The following is a 25,497-nucleotide window of genomic DNA, read 5'->3' as shown; positions in this document are numbered from 1 at the left end:
CGCACCTTGGGAGCGGGGTTGGTTGAGCAGTGTATTTTGTTTGTTTGTTTTTATTTGAAATATCAGGAATTTTGGGGGCATCATATTAATGTGGTTATAAATCTGGAATGCTTCAACGCATCCCATTGATTCTGAGAAAATTTTTTGTGACATATTGTACTTTATGATAGTGGTAACATTTATTCAAAATTTGTTGTGTTTATTTATGAAAAAAATGTAAATTTGGCAAAAATTTGGAAAATTCCACAGTTTCCAAACTTTTTAAAATTTTTATGCCCCTAAAGCAGAGCGTTATGTGACACAAAATAGTTAATAAATGACATTTCCCACATGTCTACTTTACAGCAGCAAAATTTTTCTCATTTTTCCAACAACATGTACAAAACCATTTTTTTTAGGAACCACCTCACATTTGATTTCACTTTGGGGGCCTATATGACAGAAAATACCCAAAAGTGACTCCATTCTAAAAACTGCACCCCTCAAGGTGTTCAAAACCACATTGAAAAAGTGTATTAACCCTTTAGGAGCGTCACAAGAATTCAAGCAGTGTGGAAGAAAAAATGAACATATAACTTTTTTCACAAAAATTTTACTTTGGATACAATTTTTTTATTTTCTCAAGGGTACCAGGAGAAAATGAACCACAATATTTGTTGCAAAATTTCTCCTGTGTACACTGATATCCCATGTGTGGAGTAAGACCACTCTTTAGATGCATGGCAAGGCTCGGAATGGAAGGAGCACCATTTGAGGTTTTGAACGTAAAATTGGCTGGAATCGAGAGTGGACTCCATGTTGTGTTTGGAGAGCCCCTGATGTGCCCAAACAGTGGAAATCCCCCAAAAATGACCCCATTTCAGAAACTAGACCCCCCAAGGAACTTATCTATATGTGTTGGGAGAGCTCTGAACCCTCAAGGGCTTCACAAAAATTTATAACATAGAGCCGTAAAATTAAAAAATCATATTTTTTCCACAAAAATGATCTTTTCATCCCCAATTTTTATTTTCCCAAGGGTAAAAGGACCCCAAAAGTTGTTGTGCAATTTGTCCTGAGTACGCTGATACCCCATATGTGGGGTTAAACGACTGTGTGGGTGCAAGGCAGAGCTCAGAAGGGAAGGAGCGCCGTTTGACTTTTTCAACGCAAAATTGGCTGGAATTGAGATTGGAGGCCATGTCGCGTTTGGAGAGCACCTGATGTGCCTAAGCAGTGGAAACTCCCCACAAGTGACCCGATTTTGGAAACTAGACCCCCCCAAGGAACTTATCTAGATGTGTAGTGAGCACTTTAAACCCCCCAAGTGCTTCACAGAAGTTTTTAACGTAGAGCCATGAAAATAAAATAATCATATTTTTTTCCGCAAAAAATGATATTTTGCCCACAAATTTTTATTTTCACAATAGTAACAGGAGAAATAGGACCCCAAAAGTTGTTGTGCAATTTTTCCAGAGTGCGCTGATATCCCATATGTGGGGTGGAACCACTGTTTGGGTGCATGGCAGAGCTCAGAAGGGAAGGAGCACCGTTTTGGAATGCAGGCTTTGATGGAATGGTCTGCGGGCGTCATGTTGCGTTTGCAGAGCCCCTGATGTACCTAAACAGTGGAAACCCCCCCACAAGTGACCCATTTTGGAAACTAGACCCCCCAAGGAGCTTATCTAGATGTGTGATGAGCACTTTGAACCCCCAAGTGCTTCACAGAAGTTTATAACATAGAGCTGTGAAAATAAAATAATCATATTTTTTTCCACAAAAATGGTCGTTTTGCCGACAAATTTTTATTTTCACAATGGTAACAGGAGAAATAGGACCCCAAAAGTTGTGCAATTTTTCCTGAGTACGCTGATATCCCATATGTGGGGTGGAACCACTGTTTGGGTGCATGGCAGAGCTCAGAAGGGAAGGAGTGCCATTTTGGAATGCAGACTTTGATGGAATGGTCTGCGGGCGTCATGTTGCGCTTGCAGAGCCCCTGATGTGCCTAAACAGTGGAAACTCCCCACAAATGAACCCATTTTGGAAACTAGACCCCCAATAAGCTTATCTAGATGTGTGGTGAGCACTTTGAACCCCCCAGTGCTTCACAGAAGTTTATAACATAGAGCCGTGAAAATAAAAAAATCAAATTTTTTTCCACAAAAATGATCTTTTTGCACCCAGATTTTTATTATCACAAGGAGAACAGAAGAAATTAGACCCCAAAAGTTGTGCAATTTTTCCTGTGTACGCTGATACCCCATATGTGGGGGTAAACCACTGTGATCGCCTTACTGCGATCCTTGGGAGGCAGAATGCACAAATCCACAAAAGGTGAAGAACTGGTTTTATTTTTTACGCCGTTCCTCGTGCGCTATTAGTGATATGGCGACTTTATTCCTCGGGTTGGTGCGATTACAGCGATATCAGATTTATATCCTTTTTTCGTGTTTAGCTTCTGTCACACACTAAAAGACGCTTTTTTTTGGAAAAAGTTTTTGTAAGAAATTTTTGCATCACCTTATTTTGAGAGCTATAATTTTTCCATATTCTGGCCGACAGAGATTCATGTGCTGGCTTGTTTTTTGCGGGGCGAGCTGACGTTTTTATTAATACCATAACGTTTTTTGATCGCTTTCTATTCCGATTTTTGTGGAGGCAGCATGAACAAAAACTAACAATTCAGGAAATGTTTTGTTTTTCATCATTCCGCCTGTGGAAAAATTAATATGGCAGCTTTATTCTTCGGGTCACTACGATTACAGCGATACAACATTTATGTTGGTTTTTTTATGTTTTGGTGTTTTTTACACAATAAAAACTTTTATAGAAAAAATAATTATTTTTGCATCACTTTATTCTGCGAGCTATAACTTTTGTATTTTTTTGCTGATGATGCTGTGTGGCAGCTCGTTTTTTGCAGGACAAGATGACGTTTTCAGCGGTACCATGTTTATTTATATCCGTCTATTTGATCGCTTGTTATTGCATTTTTTCCAAGCGGTATAATGATACCGCTTGGAAAAAGTATAATTTGCTACTTTTTTGTGCTTTTTTTACGGCGTTCACTGAAGAGGTTAACTAATGTGACACTTTTATAGATGGGATATTTACGGACGTGGCGATACAAAACGTGTATTTTTTTTATTTTATTTTTTTGCATAAAAATGTGTATTTTTAGGGGAATTTTAGGACTTTTTTTTATTACTTTTTATTATTTTTTTTACATATTTTTTTTTTAAATGTTTTTTTTTTTTTACCTTGTCCCTTCATGGGACTTTCACTTTAGGTATAATACATTGCAATGCTCCAGCATTGTAATGTATTATTCCTTATGCTGAAAGCTGCATGGTCTCAGCAGCTTTCCGTAGCTGAATGACCCGGAGGTTGTCATGACACCTCTGGGTCATCATTGTACAGGTTGGGCCCCGCGATTACATTGTTGGGACGCCGACCTGAGGCAGACAGAGCCCCCTACCCTCTGCCTTCCCCCTTGACGCTGCGATTTCGCTCGATCGCAGCACTCAAGGGGTTAACAGCCAGAGATGACGGGGGCACCGCTCCTGGCTGTCAGTGCAGGAAGCTGAGCCACTGCAGTGCTGAGCTCCTGCACTGATCGGGCAGGAGAGGCTGAAATTTCAGCCTCTCCTGCCCGATTGCTGCTGTGTCAGATTGACTGACCAGTCACTGCGCTTGGGGTGCAGGGACCGACTGCAAGGGTCCCTGCACCCCTTTCCATGCCTCTCAGCTGTCATAGTGACAGTTCAAAGGGATGACGTGCACAGTCCGTCCTGGTGCGGTAAGTTACAACCGCCCATGACGGACTGTGCACGTCAATGGACATTAAGGGGTTAAAGGGAATCTGTCACGACTTTTTTGGCATATCATGTAAAAAAAATCATTCAATTGTCTGTAACAATGACAGCAGATATGTCTAAAAGACAGCTCATACAGATTGTTGTGAAGGACGGTGTACCATTAAGGGTGGTTTCACATTAGCGCTTTTTAAGCGCACGCACGGCCGGGGGTAGCTCCGCCCCCGAGCCGGCTCTCTGCCCGGCGTGCCCGCCCCTTGCTTGTAGCGCCGCCTCCTAGCGCACAACGGCCCCTGCGATCGGCGCACCCTATCTTTAGCATAGGGTGCGCAGATCGTGCGCAGGCCGTGCGCTAGTTGCGCTTTGACCTGCGCTGCGCACTTTTGACGGTGCGCCGTGCGCGCCAAAATCAAACTTTTCGGATTTTGGCGCGCACGGCGCACCGTCAAAAGTGCGCAGCGCAGGTCAAAGCGCAACTAGCGCACGGCCTGCGCACGATCTGCGCACCCTATGCTAAAGATAGGGTGCGCCGATCGCAGGGGCCGCTGTGCGCTAGGAGGCGGCGCTACAAGCAAGGGGCGGGCACGCCGGGCAGAGAGCCGGCTCGGGGGCGGAGCTACCCCCGGCCGTGCGTGCGCTTAAAAAGCGCTAATGTGAAACCAGCCTAACATTATTTGCACGACCAGCTTTTACAGCTCTTAATGGAGAAATGGCCCCCAAACTTGGTGTTTCTCTGGAAAGAGAAAGTATTAGAAAATTAGTGATTGAGGAAGCCCTTAAACAAAAGGAAGATCTTAAAAAGACTCTCAAAAGACTCTTCATGTTTCTTACAATGGATGCCTGCACACGTCACAGAGTGAACTATTTTGCCATCAATGTTCGATATGTTTGTGACAACAAAAATTGTTACCAGCACGCTGGCAGTAAAAGATAGTAAAGCTCATCACAGCAGCCAGTTTCTCCAGGCCTTAGTGGAAAAAGTTCTCAAAAAAGAACAGGTTCTTGCTATTGTAACGGACAATGCTTCAAACATAAGTACAATTACACTGATGAATGAGAGTAATGAACAACAGCTAGAGGAACATTTAGGATTCAGTATGTTTGAGATGGAAGGCCACAGTGCTGTTCATGTAACTGAGGAACAAACAGATATTACAACAGAAGAACAGCAAAATTATACTGCAGAAATAGAGGATCTTGTTGAAGGTGCTTCAAAACACTTTCCTATTCATCACATGCGCTGTGTTGTGCACACGCTGCAGCTGGCAATAAGAGATAGTCTGCAAGAAGGACATGCTGGAAATCTGATTGGAAAAGTGAGGAAATTGGTTATTGCCGCCAGAACCCCTAAAATTGATTCCATCTTGAAGAGACGTGCTGGAAAAGGGCAATTGTTGATCAACTAAAACCGTTTCTTATAGATATGGCGAACCCTCAGGTAACCCTAAATGAAGGTCAATGGACACAGGTGGCTGAATTGAAGGAATTGCTTAATCACCCATTTACTGTGACTAAAAAATTACAAGCTAAGGATTTAACACCTGGCATTTTCATGAGGGAGCGGAAGAACTTGCTATTTTGCTGTTTAATCGCAGATGGCATTTCTGCTTCAATGAAACGGAGAGAGACACAGCTATTGGAAAATAAAATTTTTCTGGCAGCTGTTTATGTGGACCCAAGTCATCGTATATTGCTTGATGATCAACAGCTTACTAAAGGAAAAGAAGCTCTGACTGAGGTAGCAGTTAGGATGAGTGGCCTACAGGAGGATTGCCAGACGCAACAGGACTCTGGTCCTGACAGTGCTACTGCTGCCATATCTTCATCCTCATCAGATGAGGAGTTTGACTTTGACAAGTATTTGGATGACATGGAGCAGGCAAAGCGTTGCTGCAAGAAAAAAGATTTCACTCTGTCTCCTATAGCAAGCAGATTGACCATATTTCAGCAAAATGTTTCACTTGTTCTCAAAGAAATAGAAAAATTCAACCGTTCATCAAAACTGACTGTGCATGAGGCAATTCCTTTATACCCGGAAATTGTTAGAGATGTTGCCCATGTGGTTACGGCTTTGCCTCCAACCCAAGTTAGTGTAGAGAGGTTGTTATCTGGCCTTAAAATTATTAGGTCAGATTTGAGGTCATCGATGAAGGAGGATCTGATGGAGGCAATTTTATTTCTTAGAACAAATTCATAGTCTGCACAAATGTTATTTAGTATGTTTTTGTTGAAAACTGCTTTTTGCCACTTATAGTTTATTACATAGTGTTATATATATATACACACACTATATATACACTCACTGGCCACTTTATTAGGTACACCATGCTAGTAACGGGTTGGACCCCCTTTTGCCTTCAGAACTGCCTCAATTCTTCGTGGCAGAGATTCAACAAGGTGCTGGAAGCATTCCTCAGAGATTTTGGACAATATTGACATGATGGCATCACACAGTTGGCGCAGATTTGTCGGCTGCACATCCCTGATGCGAATCTCCCGTTCCACCACATCCCAAAGATGCTCTATTGGATTGAGATCTGGTGACTGAGGAGGCCATTTGAGTACAGTGAACTCATTGTCATGTTCAAGAAACCAATCTGAGATGATTCGAGCTTTATGACATGGCGCATTATCCTGCTGAAAGTAGCCATCAGATGTTGGGTACATTGTGGTCATAAAGGGATGGACATGGTCAGCAACAATACTCAGGTAGGCTGTGGCGTTGCAACGATGCTCAATTGGTACCAAGGGGCCCAAAGAGTGCCAAGAAAAAATTCCCCACACCATGACACCACCACCACCAGCCTGAACCGTTGATACAAGGCTGGATGGATCCATGCTTTCATGTTGTTTACGCCAAATTCTGACCCTACCATCCGAATGTCGCAGCAGAAATCGAGACTCATCAGACCAGGCAACGTTTTTCCAATCTTCTACTGTCCAATTTCGATGAGCTTGTGCAAATTGTAGCCTCAGTTTCCTGTTCTTAGCTGAGAGGAGTGGTACCCAGTGTGGTCTTCTGCTGCTGTAGCCCATCTGCCTCAAAGTTCGACGCACTGTGCGTTCAGAGATGCTCTTCTGCCTACCTTGGTTGTAACGGGTGGCAATTTGAGTCACTGTTGCCTTTCTATCAGCTCGAACCAGTATGCCCATTCTCCTCTGACCTCTGGCATCAACAAGGCATTTCCGCCCACAGAACTGCCGCTCACTGGATTTTTTTTCTTTTTCGGACCATTCTCTGTAAACCCTAGAGATGGTTGTGCGTGAAAATCCCAGTAGATCAGCAGTTTCTGAAATACTCAGACCAGCCCTTCTGGCACCAACAATCATGCCACGTTCAAAGGCACTCAAATCACCTTTCTTCCCCATACTGATGCTCGGTTTGAACTGCAGGAGATTGTCTTGACCATGTCTACATGCCTAAATGCACTGAGTTGCCGCCATGTGATTGGCTGATTAGAAATTAAGTCTTAACACACAGTTGGACAGGTGTACCTAATAAAGTGGCCAGTGAGTGTATATATATATATATATATATTGTGGTGCAGTGACCGCTGTGTCCGCTAGGGGGCGCTGTGTGGGTGTCCCAGGACAGCAGTATAAGCATTTCCATTACCCTGATATGTGTAGGATACTGAAAGACCATAATGATCAGCAGAGGTACTGCTGAGTAGTATGTTCCGTTACAATGTGTCAGGGAAGCCTGTGTGGTTTTATGCAATAGGACCTTGTGTGAGGTCATAGTCATGTGATCACCTGTGGGTGTGGTTATGGACCATATACGGTACCTGAGGTCTGGTCACAGGGGGTGAATGCAGGGACCCGATTGGTCCAGAGAGGAAGGTCCCGCTGACATAGGGCTTCCTGCCTGACAGCACATGTGGACGCTGTGTGTAATGGCAATGTGTGCCTGTTAGTTCCCTGGAGGGAATGAACGTGCAGCATGGTGAAACAGCACGAGGCAACCCTGACGTGGGTGAGATAACTTGGTGGCTAGAAAGCCTGCGCATTGAACAGTGCATAATTTGCGTGATGCAAGGATAACAGAGCTGAACTCTGTAATGGACGCAATGCTGACTGTATGCTGTTTTCTGTTGCTGTGACGGTTTATGAAGCTGAAATAAACCGCATGGACTATACTGCTTTATGGAAACCCGTGCTGGATGTGACTTATTCGCTGCCAAGCGAGTGTCCCCCAACCTTGAATGACAGCGCTACCTCACAATACATTTATATATATATAATCGATATTATATAGTGTATTACATGTTTACAATTTATTACAGTTTTTTGTATTCCAATAAATATCTTGATTATTGTATCATAAAAATGATTTAATGTCTGATGTTCACATTGTACTAGAATAAATGTTTCACTTAAATATAAGCAATATATGTGGGAGTCGGAGTCGTGGAGTCGGAGTAGGTGTAAGGGAAATTGAGGAGTCGGAGTCGCAGGTTTGGCTTACCGACTCCACAGCCCTGAATTCAGTGTCACCTATGCATTATACCAGTACTTTTGATGCCCCTTGACTCCCCACTATTGATCCATAAATACCGTTTATATTCCTCTCGCGGTGTATGTAAATCTGATCTGATCGGCGGGGCTTATTGTCCGTCTACACCCCCCACCCCTCCTCGGCTTACTGTACGTATTATTTTCTGTGAATATCACAGCTCGCTTAGAGTTACCATGTGTGCGCATTCAAATGTCATCGCGCATGCGCAGTATACTTTGCCAACTGTGGGCAAAGCATAAAATCAGTATTGCTCATGCGCCGGCATACGCCACTACATTCTATGGCCCGGAAGTATTGCGATGCGTGAGAGATCATTTGAATGCGCACGCGCTCTAACTCTACGTGAACGCAGGAATTACCTGAAAGAAATACATAGAGCAAGCCAGGAGGGGGGAGACAGACAATAAGCCCGCCCATTGGACCAAACTGAGCAGATTTACATATATCGCGGGAGGAATATAAACGGTAGCTGCTCAGCCAGCGTCTCGAGTTTCCACTGTCTTTCACTCATCTCCCCCTACCCAATAAGTTCACAGGTGACATTAAAGCCTGTAGGGATTTAGTGAACCAGTGTGCTATTCAGCTGGAGCTACTGGTGTCACTTTTCCCCTTTGAATGGGCCAAGGTGGGATTTGTGATCTGTGGGAGCATAATGAACAGGTGGTGCAGAGCGTCTCTCGCTTCTTGAGTCTTCTTAGGACCTCAGGTCACCCACGATACTGCGCTCCAACTCTTGGCGTTAAATCAGGGCTATTCCATAATCAGCCAGTTCGCCATCCAACTTCGGACTCTAGCATCTGACTTGGAGTGGTTGGATAAGGTTCTTATCCCAGTCTTCTGGAGGGGGCTTGCTGGTCATGTAAAGGATTCCCTGGCCACTAGGGAGATTCCTGCCATGCTGGAGGACTTGATATCAGTCTCCACCCGCATTGACCTTCAGTATTCAGAATGAAGGTTGGAGTGAGCCCAGTGTAGGCAGAGGTTTCGGCTGGCTCCAAATTTCGCCAAACCTCTGGAATCTCCGGCCCAAGTTATCGAACTAGGATAGGCCATGGAGATTTTTCGAGCAGAACCTAAGTCCTGTTCCGCCTGTGCAGCTCCGATCTGCCATGTTTGAAGGCAGTCAGGTCATTATGCCAACAAGTATCCCCAGCGGCAGGGACGACCGCGTTTAGTGGCTACTGGAGGAGGCTCACTAGACATGGCGGCGTTGTCCTCCAAGTTAACCTTTAGGGTGACACTTTCATATGGCTCGACCACCCACTCTACGGAGGTTTGTGTTGAACTCTGGGGCTGAAGGTAACTTTATGTCTTCTGCTTTCGCCCAATGGCACACAATACCGCTGGTGATGCTCACCATCCAGTTACCATCCAGTTGGTAAATGGAAACCCAATAAAAAATGGAATCAAGAGCAATGAATAAAATATAAGATTTTTTATTTAGATTCAATAGAAACATACAATATGTAGATAAAAATATCAGAAAAATATATAAATAAGGGAATCAGCGACATCCAATTACCACATATCAAAAAGGGTCAAGGCACTAATGTTAATCCATATGTACAGGCGGATAACAATAACAGAATCGGCTCTCTAGATTATCTTTTTAAATGTATTGGTAAATAGCATCTCCTATAAAATGTATAGTGCATATGCTTTCTCTTAATTATCTTTTTAATATAATGATAAACAGCGTCTCCCATTAAAGTGCATAGTGCAAATAGGGTTATAATAACCACCAGTGAGTGAGACTGTCGACTGGTATAAGCATAAATAAAGGAGAGAAATAGCCAATTTCATGAACGAATGCCTCAGATTCAAATTGAGAAGTACCAACCTCTATAATATGTGGACAGCAGGATCCCTACGCGCGTTTCGCTTCTTGCTTCATCGGGGACGCTCTCGATAATGCTTTCGCCAACTTTACAGGGCAGACTCCATTCCTCCTCAATTGTGGTCAGCATCTGCGTGTCCCCGTGCCCATGTCCATTTCGTCTTCCGACTCTATGTGCTAGCCTTAGGTACCCGGACTTCCATTAAGTATTGGAATTCTCAGACCCTTTGTGAGACCATATGCAGATGCAGTGGGCCCTGGGTTCCTTCTGATGCATGAAATTGCTAGGCCTCATGTGGCTGAAGTGTGTCAGCAGTTCATGAATGATGAAGGCATTGGTCCTAAGGACTGGCCTTCTGGTTCCCCAAACCTGAATTCAATCCAGCACATCTGGGACATCATGTCTTGTTCCATCCACCAATGCCACGTTGCAAAGCAGACTGTCCAGGAGTTGGTTTATGCTTTAATCCAGGTCTGGAAGGAGATCCATTAGGAGAACATCCACTACCTCATCAGCAGCATGTCCCAGAATTGTAGGGAGGTCATATAGGCACATGGATGCCGCAAACGCTACCGAGCATCGTTTCCTAGTCTTGAGGTATTTCCAATGAAGTTGGATCAGCCTGTAATTTGATTTTACTTTTCTACATTAATTTTTATTTAAATTGATCATTTTTATGTATTGGTGTTCTCAACGCATTACACTATGTAATGACTAAAGATTTACAACTGGAATATTTCAATCATTGGTATCTAGGATGCGATATTTTAGTGTTCCCTTGTTATCTCCAGTAATTCTATTACGACACAGGATTTTTATGATGTTACATCGGCTCATCTTCTTTACATTCAGGTATCTACAATATCAGATCCTCTCAGTGAAGATCTTCTATTGAAGAGAATTTTCTAGATTTAGCCATCAAAGATGGATATGGACAGAGACAAGATGGCAGAGAGGATATTACACCTGACCCTAGAGATCCTCTTCCGGCTTACTGGAGAGGTGAGAGATTCTGATGACGTCACATTACATCATTCTTATCTATGGGAATAACAGATGGACAGAACTGGAGAGGTGAGGACTCTGGAAATGTCTGTAGTGAGATTTATTAATGTCTCTCTCCATAACTAGGATTACACAGTAGTGAAGAAGACCTTTAATGAGTGTGAGCAGGACCCTGTGTCTGAGACATGCCAAAGACCCCTAAGAACAATGATAGGGCCTTCACTTCATCCCCTGATACATGAGGACATCAATGACCAGAAGATCCTAGAACTCATCTACAGGATGATTGAGCTGCTGACTGGAGAGGTGACACTGCTGGGAATGCTGGGACATTACACAGTAACACTATGAAGGGATCGGGGGGGATGATGGTATCATTGTATGTGTCAGGTTCCTATAAGGTGTCAGGATGTTGCCGTCTATTTCTCCATGGAGGAGTGGGAGTATTTAGAAGGACACAGAGATCTGTACAAGGACATCATGATGGAGGTTCCCCAGCCCCTCACATCACCAGGTAATAGACAGGTCTAAATACACACGTCCTTTAATTATCTGTATGTAAAGAATGAATTCAGTCCCTGTATGTGTTTAATCCAGATCTGTCCGGTAAGAGGACAACACCAGAGAGATGTCCCTGTCCTCTTCTTCCACAGGACTGTAAACAAGAAGATCCTAGTGTTCCTCAGGATCATCAGGTAGATGGAGAGAAGGTGTCATGAGATCTCCCCTATGATGTGTAGACGGCTGTGAAGGTCTTGTGGTCTGTCTTGTTTTATCCACCAGTATTATATGTTTTATACTTGTGTAATGAGAACGGTGGAGATGGCAGGATTAGAGCTGATCATAGATGTGACTTCTCCATCTGTCTGTGACTTTTACAATATATGTTTCAGGGTGAAGATCTGACCCATATTAATTCTACAGAGACATATGTGAGGGGTGATGAGCCGTGTAAAGAGGAGATTCCTACATATGACTACCCAGGTGAGTAGTAACCACTAAATGCAGAGAAGTCACAGATTCTTCTCGGTCACCGGCTGTGGCTGCATTATCAATTGTGTAGTCCGGCCGTAGCTCAATCGTGTGATCATCATTTTGCCTTCAGACCACAACATTTTCCTCTACCTAAAACTGTCTAAATGACTTTTTGGTACTGAAAGTCCTTTTTTATAGAACTTACAACCTGGAGGATCCACCTACCCCCTGGGATTAGAAGATGCTGCCCGGATCTGTAAACTACAGAGCCAAATGACAGCATACGTAGAATGTGCTGACAAGTTAGAAAATCTCTTGAAGAAAAATGTTATAATGGATCTGTAAGAGAAAGTGGAGGGTAATGATGCTGTTGAATTCCTAGAACCCTGATATCTTATTGGATGAATCTACCTTCTCTACCTTCTGTGCTGCTGAATGTCTCATATGGTCCCTACAAGACCAGGTCCAGTCTTTCTGACCAGACTTCGCTTTTATGATTGACAACATTAAATCTGCAGTGAGGCCAAGTGTGAATTTCTGTACAATAACAACAGAGTTTCCCTTTATCCTGACTTATCAATTTGATTTAAACTAACTGACATTTCATACATTGTTTCTGTGATAGACTACACAAAAAAACATTACACCTGATATATCTCTAATCTGTGTGAGGCTGATGGTTGTAATATACATTTATTCATACCTGCAAGAGATGTGTTGGCATGGCTCGAGCCCTGGTTTCATGGATTCACTCCATGTCATTACCGTATATACTCGAGTATAAGCCGACCCGAGTATAAGCCGACCCCCCTAATTTTGCCACAAAAAACTGGGAAAACTTATTGACTTGAGTATAACCCTAGGGTGGGAAATGCTCCAGAGATTATTCCCCCATATGGTGTCCCCAGAAGTAGCTCCATAGATTATTCCCCCATATGCTTCCCCCATAAGAAGCTCCATAGATTGTTCCCCCGATATACTGCCCCCATAAGAAGCTCCATAGATTATTCCCCCATATGCTGCCCCCATAAGAAGCTCCATAGATTGTTCCCCCATATACTGCCCCATAAGAAGCTCCATAGATTGTTCCCCCATATACTGCCCCATAAGAAGCTCCATAGATTGTTCCCCCATATACTGCCCCATAAGAAGCTCCATAGATTATTCCCCCATATACTGCCCCCATAAGAAGCTCCATATTGTTCCCCCATATTCTGCCCCCATAAGAAGCTCCATAGATTATTCCCCCATATGCTGCCCCCATAAGAAGCTCCATAGATTGTTCCCCCATATACTGCCCCCATAAGAAGCTCCTTAGATTATGCCCCCATATACTGCCCCCATAAGAAGCTCATTAGATTATTCCCCCATGTGCTGCCGCAGCATGTAAAAATAAAAAAATGACATACTCACCTCTCCGTCGCTGGGTGTCAGATACTCACGTGTCCTGCGTCCATGGCTGCTCACCACTATCTGCCACGTCATCGGTCAGTGACGTTCAGACTGCAGGGGGCGCGGCGCGCACTAATCACGTCACCGCGCCCTCTGCTGTCTGAAGTCACTGACCGATGACAGACAGCAGCAAGCAGCCATGGACGCAGTACAGGTGAGTATCGCTATACTTACCCGTCCGGACGCTGTCGCTTGAGTCCCCAGCTTCTCCACGCTCTCTCTTCCTGCATTCAGCGGTCTTGTGATACCGCTCATTAAAACTCATGAATATGCGCATATTCATGAGTTTTAATGAGCGGTACCACGTGACCGCTGAAGGCAGGAAGAGAGAGCGCGGAGAAGCTGGGGGCTCAAGAGACAGCGTCAGGACGGGTAAGTATGACCTGACACCCCCGCCCCCCCTCCCCCTCCGACCCCCCGGTGTATATGACTCGAATATAAGCCGAGAGGGGGACTTTCAGCCCAAAAAAACGGGCTGAAAATCTCGGCTTATATTCGAGTATATACGGTAATTCCATTATGTTTTCAATCCCAAGGAATTCAGATTACTGCACAATCTCTCCTGAATTGGGGGGCATTAATTCTTTCTCTACTCTTCTGCTCAGGACTCTTAGTAGCTCCAATGGTCCACCATAAATGAGTGCAACTCCGGTTTACTGTTGGCGTTCTCCCCTCATACATTGTTAGGGATGCAACATATTTTTCTATTCTATATCTTTTTTGCAGGTTAATTCTGTTTGATTGTGGTGCAATTGACCTGCCTCACCCATGCCTTCTCTTAAATCCACCAATACCCTATATACGGTTGTACACTACTGTCTGGGTGCATTGCAAGCTTTACAGTAGTAGGGAAGGAGCAACATTTATCTATTTGAATGCAGATTTTGCTGGAATATTTCGCAAACACAATGTATTGGGAGCACTGTTCATGGTCTCTTGACAGCTCAAAAGATGGCCACCACGAAAAGACTTGACACTATCTACTCCAGATACAAGGGTTTGCCTTACTCATCACCCTTTAACTCTTCTACATGGATCTGGACTTACACAAACACCCTTATGTTTGGGCTATTGTGTTACCAGTTGTTCAGTGGTGTGAGATGCCAAGAAAATTAGTCAGGTAACCAGGTCAGAACCAGGACGGCAGAGAAAGTACAAAATTAGTAGACACAAATATAACCAGTAAACGGGCCAGGTCACAATAGGAAACAAATATACAAACTGGGAGCTGAGTACAGAGGACCGAACTAGTGGAGAACAATGCTGTATCTGGCAGCTTCCAGGGATTTGCTTCGAGCTTTAGTAGGGTGTGGTGCTTTCTAATTGGCTGAAGCAGGGAGTAGAGTTCTTTAGCTGGACAGCACATTCACCCATACTGGACGGGACAGTACTACTGGTTCCAGACACCCTAATCTAAGTGGATGGACAGAGTCTGCGCCGCCCAGAGATTTTGGTTCTGACATCTCCATTACCAGCGCAGAATGAGTAAGACGGTACCTGGTGACATAAGCAGACGTTGCAGGAGCAGATCACAAAGCAGATGGGAGGCACCATTTGCAGAAGCCCTAATATAACAAAATGCCAGAAAACCAGAGCAGTATAAATAAATCGCCATAAAGTGACTCCATTTAGGAAATTATAACCCTCAATGAATTAATCTATATGAGTAGTGACTATTTTGACTCCACGGCACTTTAATAAAATTGGCACGCAGTGAATGTAGGCGAGTGAAAATTGCACATTTGCCATGTTATCACCCAACACATAGTGCCCAGATTGTGCTCCAGGAGACACACACATAGAGTAATTTTAGTGTGTTCTTCTCAGTATAGTAATGCCAACTTCATGGATGCTAAATGTGGTTTGGGCACACTGCAAGGCTCAGAAGCTAGGGGGAGATATGACTTTGGGAGCTTGGATATTTCTGAATTGGGTTTATGGAAGCCAAGTTGCTTATCAAGAGCCTTTGAGCCACGAATGATGTGGAAACCTATGTTTTCTATTGACAGGTGATGGACCTGAGTGGGGACTTATTTTTTGTGAGATGAATAGAACTTTTTATTAGTATTTTTTCACCTACATACATTGGTTGCTTTTTATTCCATATTTAGGAGGTAAAATAAACAAACAGTTGAACAACACGCTCAACTGGTTCATCCTATGAGGTTTTCTATTATACTGTGAATAATAATGGTGAATTATTCAATATTTTTACATAACTTGACATTTTTACAGACAGTTTAAGAAGAAATGTTGAAAAATATAAAATTCAAGGATATTTTATTAAAAAATAATAATTTGCTTCATTCTTTGCAGATGACTGTACCAGGATATCAGTGGGACAGCTGACATCTTCAATCTTTAAATCAGATGATATTGAGATCACACAGGATACAACTGAAGTGAATGCCATTACTCCAGATATACCATCATCCACTCACAGCAAACATCTGTCATTTGATCCTTTGAAACAGGTCCTGTCTTTTAAATCATTGCCGATGACTAAGGAAAATCAAAGTCACAAAATCAGCATTAAAACACAAACTGCTCTTGAAGCAAAGAAGCCATTTTCATATTCAGAATATGAAAATAGTTTTCCACTTGAAAAGCCTTTTCTCAAACATCAAAAAATTCACACAGTAGAGAATAAATATTCTTGTTCCGAGTGTGGGAAATGTTTTTACCAGAAATCAGATCTTGTTAGGCATGAGAGAATTCACACAGGGGAGAAGCCATTTTCATGTTCAGAATGTGGGAAATGTTTTCGAGATAAATCAACTCTTTTTACACATCAAATAACTCACACAGGGGAGAAGCCTTTTGTATGTTCAGAATGTGGGAAATGTTTTAACCGTAAAGTAGCTCTTTTTAAGCACCAGAAAGTTCACACAGCGGAGAAGCCTTTTTCATGTTCAGAATGTGGGACGTGTTTTAACAGGAAAGCACATCTTGATAGCCACCTGAGAACTCACACAGGGGAGAAGCCTTTTTCATGTTCAGAATGTGGGAAATGTTTTTACTGGAAATCGCGTCTTGATATACACCAGAGAACCCACAGAGGGGAGAAGCCTTTTTTCTGTTCACAATGTGGAAAATGTTTTACAGAAAAATCAAAGTTTATCAGACATCAGATAACTCATACAGGGGAGAAGCCTTTTTCATGTTCAGAATGTGGGAAATGTTTTCGAGATAAATCATCTCTTTTTATACATCAAAGAACTCACACAGGAGAGAAGCCATTTTTATGTTCAGAATGTGGGAAATGTTTTATCCAAAAATCAGCTCTATTAAAGCACCAGAGAGTTCACACAGGGGAGAAGCCTTTCTCATGTTCAGAATGTGGGAAATGTTTTAACAGGAAAACACATCTTGATAGCCACCGGAGAATTCACACAGGGGAAAAGCCTTTTTCATGTTCCGAATGTGGGAAATGTTTTGTTGAGAAATCAAGTCTTAAAAAACATCAGAGAAGTCACACAGGGGAGAAGCCTTTTTCATGTTCAGAATGTGGGAAATGTTTTAACCATAAATCGGCTCTTGATAACCACCAGAGAATTCACACAGGGGAGAAGCCTTTTTCATGTTCAGAATGTGGGAAATGTTTTAACCGGAAAGCGGACCTTGATAGGCATGATAGAACCCACACAGGGGAGAAAACTTTTTACTGTTTAGAATATGAGAAACGTTTTGTTAAGAAATCATCTCTTCTTAGTCACCAAACCATTCACACAGAGGAGAAGGCTGTTTCATATTCTTAATGTGGGAAATATTTTACTCGGAAATCAACTCTTAATAAACTTCCGAAAGGTCATACAGGGCAGAAGCGTTTTTCATGTTCAAAATGTTGGAAATGTTTTAACCGAAAATTGTATTTTCTTAAAGGGATTAACCACCACTATGACAATCCTTTGTCATTTCTCATGTTTGGCCTTGTTAAAATAAAAAACACTCCTACTTGCCTTCCATGATGCGCTGTTCCAGCTGTGTCGGGACTCGCATTCCGTGTCACATATTACTGACCAAGTACAGAGTTTAGAGGATGATGTCATACAAAGTGTCGGCCATCATAATGCTCATAAACAAACACTGGATCTTCACAGCCACCAAATAAACAGTCTGTTTAAGATGGTTGATGGCCAAGAAAATGACAACAACATCCAGATAAGGAGTATACGTGAAAGCATCAATGCACAAGCGATTTTTCCAATACTGCGGACATTATTCAATAATATCCTTGGTGATCCTATTGATAAGGAGCTGGAGATTGACAGGGTGCACCATACACTAGGCAATCATGGCCTATGTTGATTTCAATGGAAAACACATACAATTGCTCACAGATCTATCCTGAATGACACTTGCTAAAGGAAGGGTGCTGAAACCACTACTTGATGCCCTCTATGAAAATGGCCCGATGTACTCCTGGGGGTACGTCTTCCAACTGGAGGTCCAGAAAAATGGAACATTGTTTCCTTTGAAACATCTAAGTGACATGAGACCATTCTGTGATGCTCTGGATATTCCAAGAATCCATATATCTGATTGGCCACCTGCTCTACCATTGCCACAGAGTTCCAGCACGTTGCAGAAATGTTCAATGGATCAAGAACCTAATGACAATGCACCTAGACTGGAAAGGAACCTGCCAATCATGAGATCCTGAAATTAATCTGGTCTTCCCCGATTAGACAGTTTGCAGATGATTACTTGTTTCTTGAGGCATATAATTAGATACAGTGGGGCAAAAAAGTATTTAGTCAGTCAGCAATAGTGCAAGTTCCACCACTTAAAAAGATGAGAGGCGTCTGTAATTTACATCATAGGTAGACCTCAACTATGGGAGACAAACTGAGAAAAAAAAAATCCAGAAAATCACATTGTCTGTTTTTTTTTCATTTTATTTGCATATTATGGTGGAAAATAAGTATTTGGTCAGAAACAAAATTTCATCTCAATACTTTGTGATATATCCTTTGTTGGCAATGACAGAGGTCAAACGTTTTCTGTAAGTCTTCACAAGGTTGCCACACACTGTTGTTGGTATGTTGGCCCATTCCTCCATGCAGATCTCCTCTAGAGCAGTGATGTTTTTGGCTTTTCGCTTGGCAACACGGACTTTCAACTCCCTCCAAAGGTTTTCTATAGGGTTGAGATCTGGAGACTGGCTAGGCCACTCCAGGACCTTGAAATGCTTCTTACGAAGCCACTCCTTCGTTGCCCTGGCGGTGTGCTTTGGATCATTGTCATGTTGAAAGACCCAGCCACGTTTCATCATCAATGCCCTTGCTGATGGAAGGAGGTTTGCACTCAAAATCTCACGATACATGGCCCCATTCATTCTTTCATGTACCTGGATCAGTCGTCCTGGCCCCTTTGCAGAGAAACAGCCCCAAAGCATGATGTTTCCACCACCATGCTTTACAGTAGGTATGGTGTTTGATGGATGCAACTCAGTATTCTTTTTCCTCCAAACACGACAAGTTGTGTTTCTACCAAACAGTTCCAGTTTGGTTTCATCAGACCATAGGACATTCTCCCAAAACTCCTCTGGATCATCCAAATGCTCTCTAGCAAACTTCAGACGGGCCCGGACATGTACAGGCTTAAGCAGTGGGACACGTCTGGCACTGCAGGATCTGAGTCCATGGTGGCGTAGTGTGTTACTTATGGTAGGCCTTGTTACATTGGTCCCAGCTCTCTGCAGTTCATTCACTAGGTCCCCCCGCGTGGTTCTGGGATTTTTGCTCACCGTTCTTGTGATCATTCTGACCCCACGGGGTGGGATTTTGCGTGGAGCACCAGATCGAGGGAGATTATCAGTGGTCTTGTATGTCTTCCATTTTCTAATTATTGCTCCCACAGTTGATTTCTTCACTCCAAGCTGGTTGGCTATTGCAGATTCAGTCTTCCCAGCCTGGTGCAGGGCTACAATTTTGTTTCTGTTGTCCTTTGACAGCTCTTTGGTCTTCACCATAGTGGAGTTTGGAGTCAGACTGTTTGAGGGTGTGCACAGGTGTCTTTTTATACTGATGACAAGTTTAAACAGGTGCCATTACTACAGGTAATGAGTGGAGGAAAGAGGAGACTCTTTAAAGAAGAAGTTACAGGTCTGTGAGAGCCAGAAATCTTGATTGCTTGTTTCTGACCAAATACTTATATGCACCATAATATGCAAATAAAATAAAAAAAAACAGACAATGTGATTTTCTGGATTTTTTTTTTCTCAGTTTGTCTCCCATAGTTGAGGTCTACCTATGATGTAAATTACAGACGCCTCTCATCTTTTTAAGTGGTGGAACTTGCACTATTGCTGACTGACTAAATACTTTTTTGCCCCACTGTATATAGTAACTACTTGCGCTAGCTAGGTAAGTCCGGGAGAAAGATGCACATAAATTTGGGTGTATATAATAAATGCACCCTCCTCTTCTTCCAAGCAGGATGATACCGTCCCACAATAATTAAAAAACAGCGCTAAAATAAATCACAACACAAGCAGAGAGGTACCTTCGTTCACATGGAATGCGAGATGATTGAGAAGAGTCCTGGCTCCAAAGTGTCCCAATGCAAAAGCAACAATTCCAGCAGCGATAGTTCAAACAATGAAGCCCGCAGTCCAAATCCACGAGACACAGTTCCCCGTTTCTAGGCTACTGAGCGCGGACTAGACCACAATACTGTCTTACGCATTTCGGAATCGTCGGATTCCTTCCTCTGAGGAAGGAATCCGACGATTCCGAAATGCGTAAGACAGTATTGTGGTCTAGTCCGCGCTCAGTAGCCAGTCACGTGGTCCTCCACGTGACCGTGACGTCACGCAAGGTCCTGCGGGGATCGCTGCACCTTGCTGGCTCTGAACTTGTACGTGCTGTGCATCTGCCGCCTCTAGCGGCTGCCACGCGTGTAGGGGGACGTCTGTCACCGGCCGGGACAGCGTCCGATACTCACGGTTGTGACCTGCACTCTAAAGGACCTGAGAGTCGGTACTCGAATCCAGTCTGGTCCGTCTGAACTGTTGCCTAGAAACTTGTGTTGTGATTTATTTTAGCGCTGTTTTTTAATTATTGTGGGACGGTATCATCCTGCTTGGAAGAAGAGGAGGGTGCATTTATTATATACACCCAAATTTATGTGCATCTTTCTCCCGGACTTACCTAGCTAGCGCAAGTAGTTACTATATGCTAATGGATTTTTATTACAGGACAAATTAGGTGGTTTTGTCCATATTTGCTGCTGCTGGTAGTGGGATTTAACGACTTGCGCCTCTGTATATATTTTCTTTCTATTTAATATAATTAGATATAGCTAAATAGAGTTTTATGTTCCTCTCTCCCACTATATAGAATGTCACAGTTCATGTCTTACAACAATATATAAGTTGAGTTCACAAATTACTGTAATATCCGTCTGTATTCCTTTACTTGCTATATATTTCATGATCCCCTTCATAGGAACCTAAGTAATAAAAGTTTGACTTACGCCTGTAAAGACAACCCCCAGTTAGGGCTTTGCAGTGGCAATTTCCTTGTGTTCGATATATTCGTAATCTATACCTCTTAGATGCTGAGAGGTAGACGTTACTATCTAACATCAATACTTCCACCTTGCTCATAATCTTTTTGTCCTTTTTTACTTTCCCCTTCCCTTTTTTCCATATAATATGGCACAACTGAAAACTTGCTCATTGAATGTCAGAGGACTTAATGTTCCAGAGAAAAGAGCTCCAGTGTTTTGTCAGATGCATAAACTCCACGTACATTTTCTCTCTCTTCAGGAGACCCACTTTAGGGGCGATCATACACCTCAGCCACTAACAGATATTATTCATCTTGGCGCCACAGTACAAATGCTGTTTCGAACTCTACGGTGCTGAGTATGGGCCGACACAAATCACTCCCGCATACTATTTTAGAAACACTATCTTACACGGAGGGGATGTGTTTGATAAGATCTCCATCTACTCCAACATTTTGACTTTGGGAAACTTCTAACTACCAAATTAAGACATGCCCTAAATATTTAAGCAAATTAAAATATTTTGCAGAGGGCCTTATCATCTTTGGAAGTGACGTTAATTTTTTGTCTTCGATCCTTATTTAGGTGTGTTCCTTGGCCGGAGTCACCAATCTAAATCATAAACAAAAGCTTTGCTAAACGTGCTCTGGTCTCTCTAACTGGTCAATGTGTAGGGAAGGTGACCTGACGGACGGACGGACTTGTCAGAGTGGAAAAGGAAAGGTTTGCACAGTTTAGGTAGGTGTCAGTTACTACAGTGGGGAAACAGCTTGGAAAGGTAGTGGACGTGCAGTACCTTGGGTTGACCATTAGAGGGCAGGGAGGAGTGTGAGCAAAGGACTTGACATCAGCTTAGGGCTTAGGAAACCGTTGGTCATGGGGGGCGGAGTTACAGGGAACCGGGAAAGGTATAAATTTGAAGTAGGGTTCCAGAAAGTTCCAGTCCCCAGGGGGAGCTCAAGTGACAGGAGGACTACGACAGTTTGTGCACTGTGAGGAAAACCAAACCAGGGGGACTGAGGAGAGAGAAAGTCAGGGGGGTGGTCCTGACAGGAAAGTACCGCAGTATAGACGAGGCACCGAGGTAAAGCATACCGTATTGAGAGAGACGACTGTTCAGTAAAAGTACTGTTGGTTACGGACCTAAGGCGGCCACAGTGACGGATCTGACAGGAGCGTCAATAGGTGAAGAAGGGGCGGTACATATATGTCCGTCCCCGGTTTAAAGTACGGTGTGCGGGAAACGGCCCTGAAAACGGAGGGCCAATAAGTGAAGTGCGGTGTACTTCGGAGGCCGTCAGGCGGACGGCAAGAAAATAAACTTGGACCTGTTGTACCCGACATTTGCCTCATTCGTGTCTCTGTTACATCTCTGCGCGGTAAGAGAGGGACCACCCCCCAGCTCGGCCCACCGACCCTACACTTGGTGTAGTCGGCAGGATCGCCGCCGCTAATACGTCACCTGCCCTAAAGAATGGAGAAAGACTTGTACTACCTTGCTTGGATTACAAATACCTGTGGAATACAAATTACCCACCTGTGGATTACAATTTGGGAGCGCTGTGGCGTATCTGTGTCACCGGCAGAAGATCCGGAGAGGTACCAGGACTGGTGCAAGATGGCAATGACGCTTCAGCGCAGAGGAGAGATCCAGGTGTTTGCTGTTGTTCCCAATGGACTGGGGCCCCCTCCTACGTACCCCGGGGACCAGCGCTATGTCCCAGGAGGCCGATGCTCCCCCATGCTGGACCCTGACAAGTGGGTGGAAGGGCCTGCCAATGCCCCACCCAGCAGAGGGAATGGCACAGAGCAAAAGTTTGGCTGCGGCTGTCTGGCGCCATTTGAATGCTGCCCACCGGACGGTATGAGACGTTGTGGGTGTCGAGGCATCGGCCGCCTGGAGTGGCAATGGCGGCGGGATATTGAGCTCCACCAGAAAGTGACATCTTCGGAGCCACGAGCAGGCAGCAGGATGGTGAGCTGGGAAGCGGCGCCTGTGCGGAATCAGCGGGAGCGGCCACTCAGAGTACCGGCGAAGAATTTGACCGCGGAGCCCCTAAGCCTGGAGGCTAGCCCCGTCGGACAGCAGGGTGAAGAGCAGAAACTGTGGAAGGAGCTGCGTGATGACGTAGCGGAGGCTGCGGCGCATGGGGAAGGTGATAGATCCTCCGGCCCCGCCAGTGGCTCTGCAAGCGGCCCCCACCATTCGGCTGCAGCACGCGACAGCCTGTGCACCCAAGAGGCTGGTCACAGGAGGCCCTTCCCTCTATGCTGAACTGAGCGGAGCCTCCATTCCTGAACCACCCCGCCCGGAGACGCCACGCACGGTGCCGCCGGAGCGGAGCCTGATCCCAGAGGGCACTGTTGCACTTCCCCTGCCACCAGCGACCTCATTTATCAAATCGGTCACTACTCCGGCCCAGGCTGAAACGTCGAGTGCGGCCTACCCTGCGGCCGCGATTATGCCAGAGTTGGAACCGGCTGTGGCCTATTTGGCAGGCCCTGTGCCCCCACCCACCGAGAACCCGGCTGCCTCCATTCGCCATTCGGCTCCAGCGGCTGCTGGGCCGCAGAAACCATTGGCTGCCTAAACTTGGACCTGTTGTACCCGACATTTGCCTCATTTGTGTCTCTGTTACATCTCTGCGCGGTAAGAGAGGGACCACCCCCCCAGCTCGGCCCACCGACCCTACACTTGTATGGAGGATACTACATTCAAACATAAAGGATTATACGTATTATTCTCCTATACACAATACATATAGTCGTTTAGTCCTTAGTTACCCATCACTTGCTTACATGGCTACCTACATCTCAGCTAGGAATTACGATATGGTCAAATCATGCTCCTGTAAACTGTAATCTGACTGTACTGGTCTCCACCAAGGATTCAGATGTTGTAACGTAAATTATAATCTGCTGAAAGACTCACTCTGTGTCTCAGACCTTCGTGAGACTATAGACTTCTTCAGATATATGAGCATGATGACACTGCCTTACCATTTAATTGAGAAACGCTGAAATGCGTTCTCGGAGGGATACTAATAAAACATGGATCCAGGCTAAAAAAGAGAGAGCAGCTAATGTCTCCTATTTGCTTGATCTCCTTGCCAAACACCATATAAACAATCTGCTTCCCTCCAGGTATATGCAGACCTGCTTAATGCTAGAAAGGAGCTAAGGTAGTTTCATGGATGGGTACATGCAAATATTGTGGAATTTCAGGGTACCTACTAATGGAAAGAATCAAATAGAAGCTTATATTCTCAGTACTAGATATGGGGCCTCCTCAAGAAAATTAACTAAAATGTCCTACATTTTAGTTAATAAATAAGGTGTGGGATTGGGGTTCAAATATTCCGGGGATTTTGAAGTACACAAACTGTACTCTTTTATGGCACAACTATAACTTACCAGAGCTACATAACTAAAAAATGTTAGTGAGTGGGAAGATAGGGGTATATGTTTGGTATCACAACTCTTGAGAATGGATTATTCAAGAGTTCTCAACAAATAAAGGCATCTTTTAACCTTCAGCATTGAGTGTTTTATCAGTATCTGCAAATACATCACGCGTATAATACACAACTTAGAATAAACTCCATACTGATTGATAGACATCATAGATACCACTGAGCACAGCGGTGGATACAAAAGGTCTAATATCCCTTATTTATAGACAGGTACTGGCCCTATGTTTGATAGGAGGAGAATGTGGGTCTCTTATCTGAGGAGCAATGGGGGAAAATGTTGGATTTGACACTGAAACTTTCCTTGTCAGAGTCGCAAAGATTGTCCCAAATTCTTATCATCCATAGGGTATATAGATCCCCAAGTATTAGTACAAATGGAAGACATGCCCTAGATGTGGTCACAATGATGCACATTTGATGATATGACGTGCGAATATGTGAATATTGGCGACTACTGGAAGGGGGTAATCGCTCTTGTACTATCTGTATTTGGGATACAACTTCAGTTAGAACCTAAAATCTGTATCCTAAGACTCCTGGGAGAGGGCGTAGACCCAGACTCCCATATGGCAATAGCTCAAGAATATTATTCTAGCCAGAAAGTTGTTGGCTCTACATTGGATAGAAAATTCTTCCCCAACGATAACAGAACTAAAATCCAGGATAAATATCACTATATGCTTGGAAAAGGAAGCTTATATTAAAGGAACGCTCTAAAGAAATCCATCCACATATAGGAACAATGGGTAATTACCCCAGATATTGCTTCAGAAAACCTCAGAAATCCTATACTGGACCGTTTCTCCATTTCCTTCCAGTAAACCGGGAATTTATATCCTTATACCCAAGGTGTCCGCAGTTAATAATTGTCTCATACCAGACAATTGCCCCTTCTTAGATATAGTCTTTGTCCATCAGTGTCT

The 25,497-nt window shown here is 43.9% G+C and overlaps 1 protein-coding gene across 1 annotated transcript in view; it reads left to right on the top strand.

The window, feature by feature from the left end:
• The window catches only part of LOC141059269 (uncharacterized), a 1,095,346-nt gene that overhangs the window by 1,014,980 nt on the left and 54,869 nt on the right, over window positions 1-25,497 (top strand). The window contains 2 exon segments of the mRNA XM_073555586.1: window positions 12,053-12,143; window positions 15,903-17,214. Coding sequence (XP_073411687.1) covers window positions 12,053-12,143; window positions 15,903-17,214 — 1,403 coding nt within the window.

Source organism: Dendrobates tinctorius, unplaced genomic scaffold (genome assembly GCF_039654945.1).
Source record: "Dendrobates tinctorius isolate UK_male_01 unplaced genomic scaffold, ASM3965494v1 ptg000226l, whole genome shotgun sequence".
Classification (NCBI taxonomy): domain Eukaryota; kingdom Metazoa; phylum Chordata; class Amphibia; order Anura; family Dendrobatidae; genus Dendrobates; species Dendrobates tinctorius.
The sequence above is the reverse complement of the archived record's forward strand: the minus strand, read 5'-3'. Positions and strand labels throughout refer to the sequence as shown.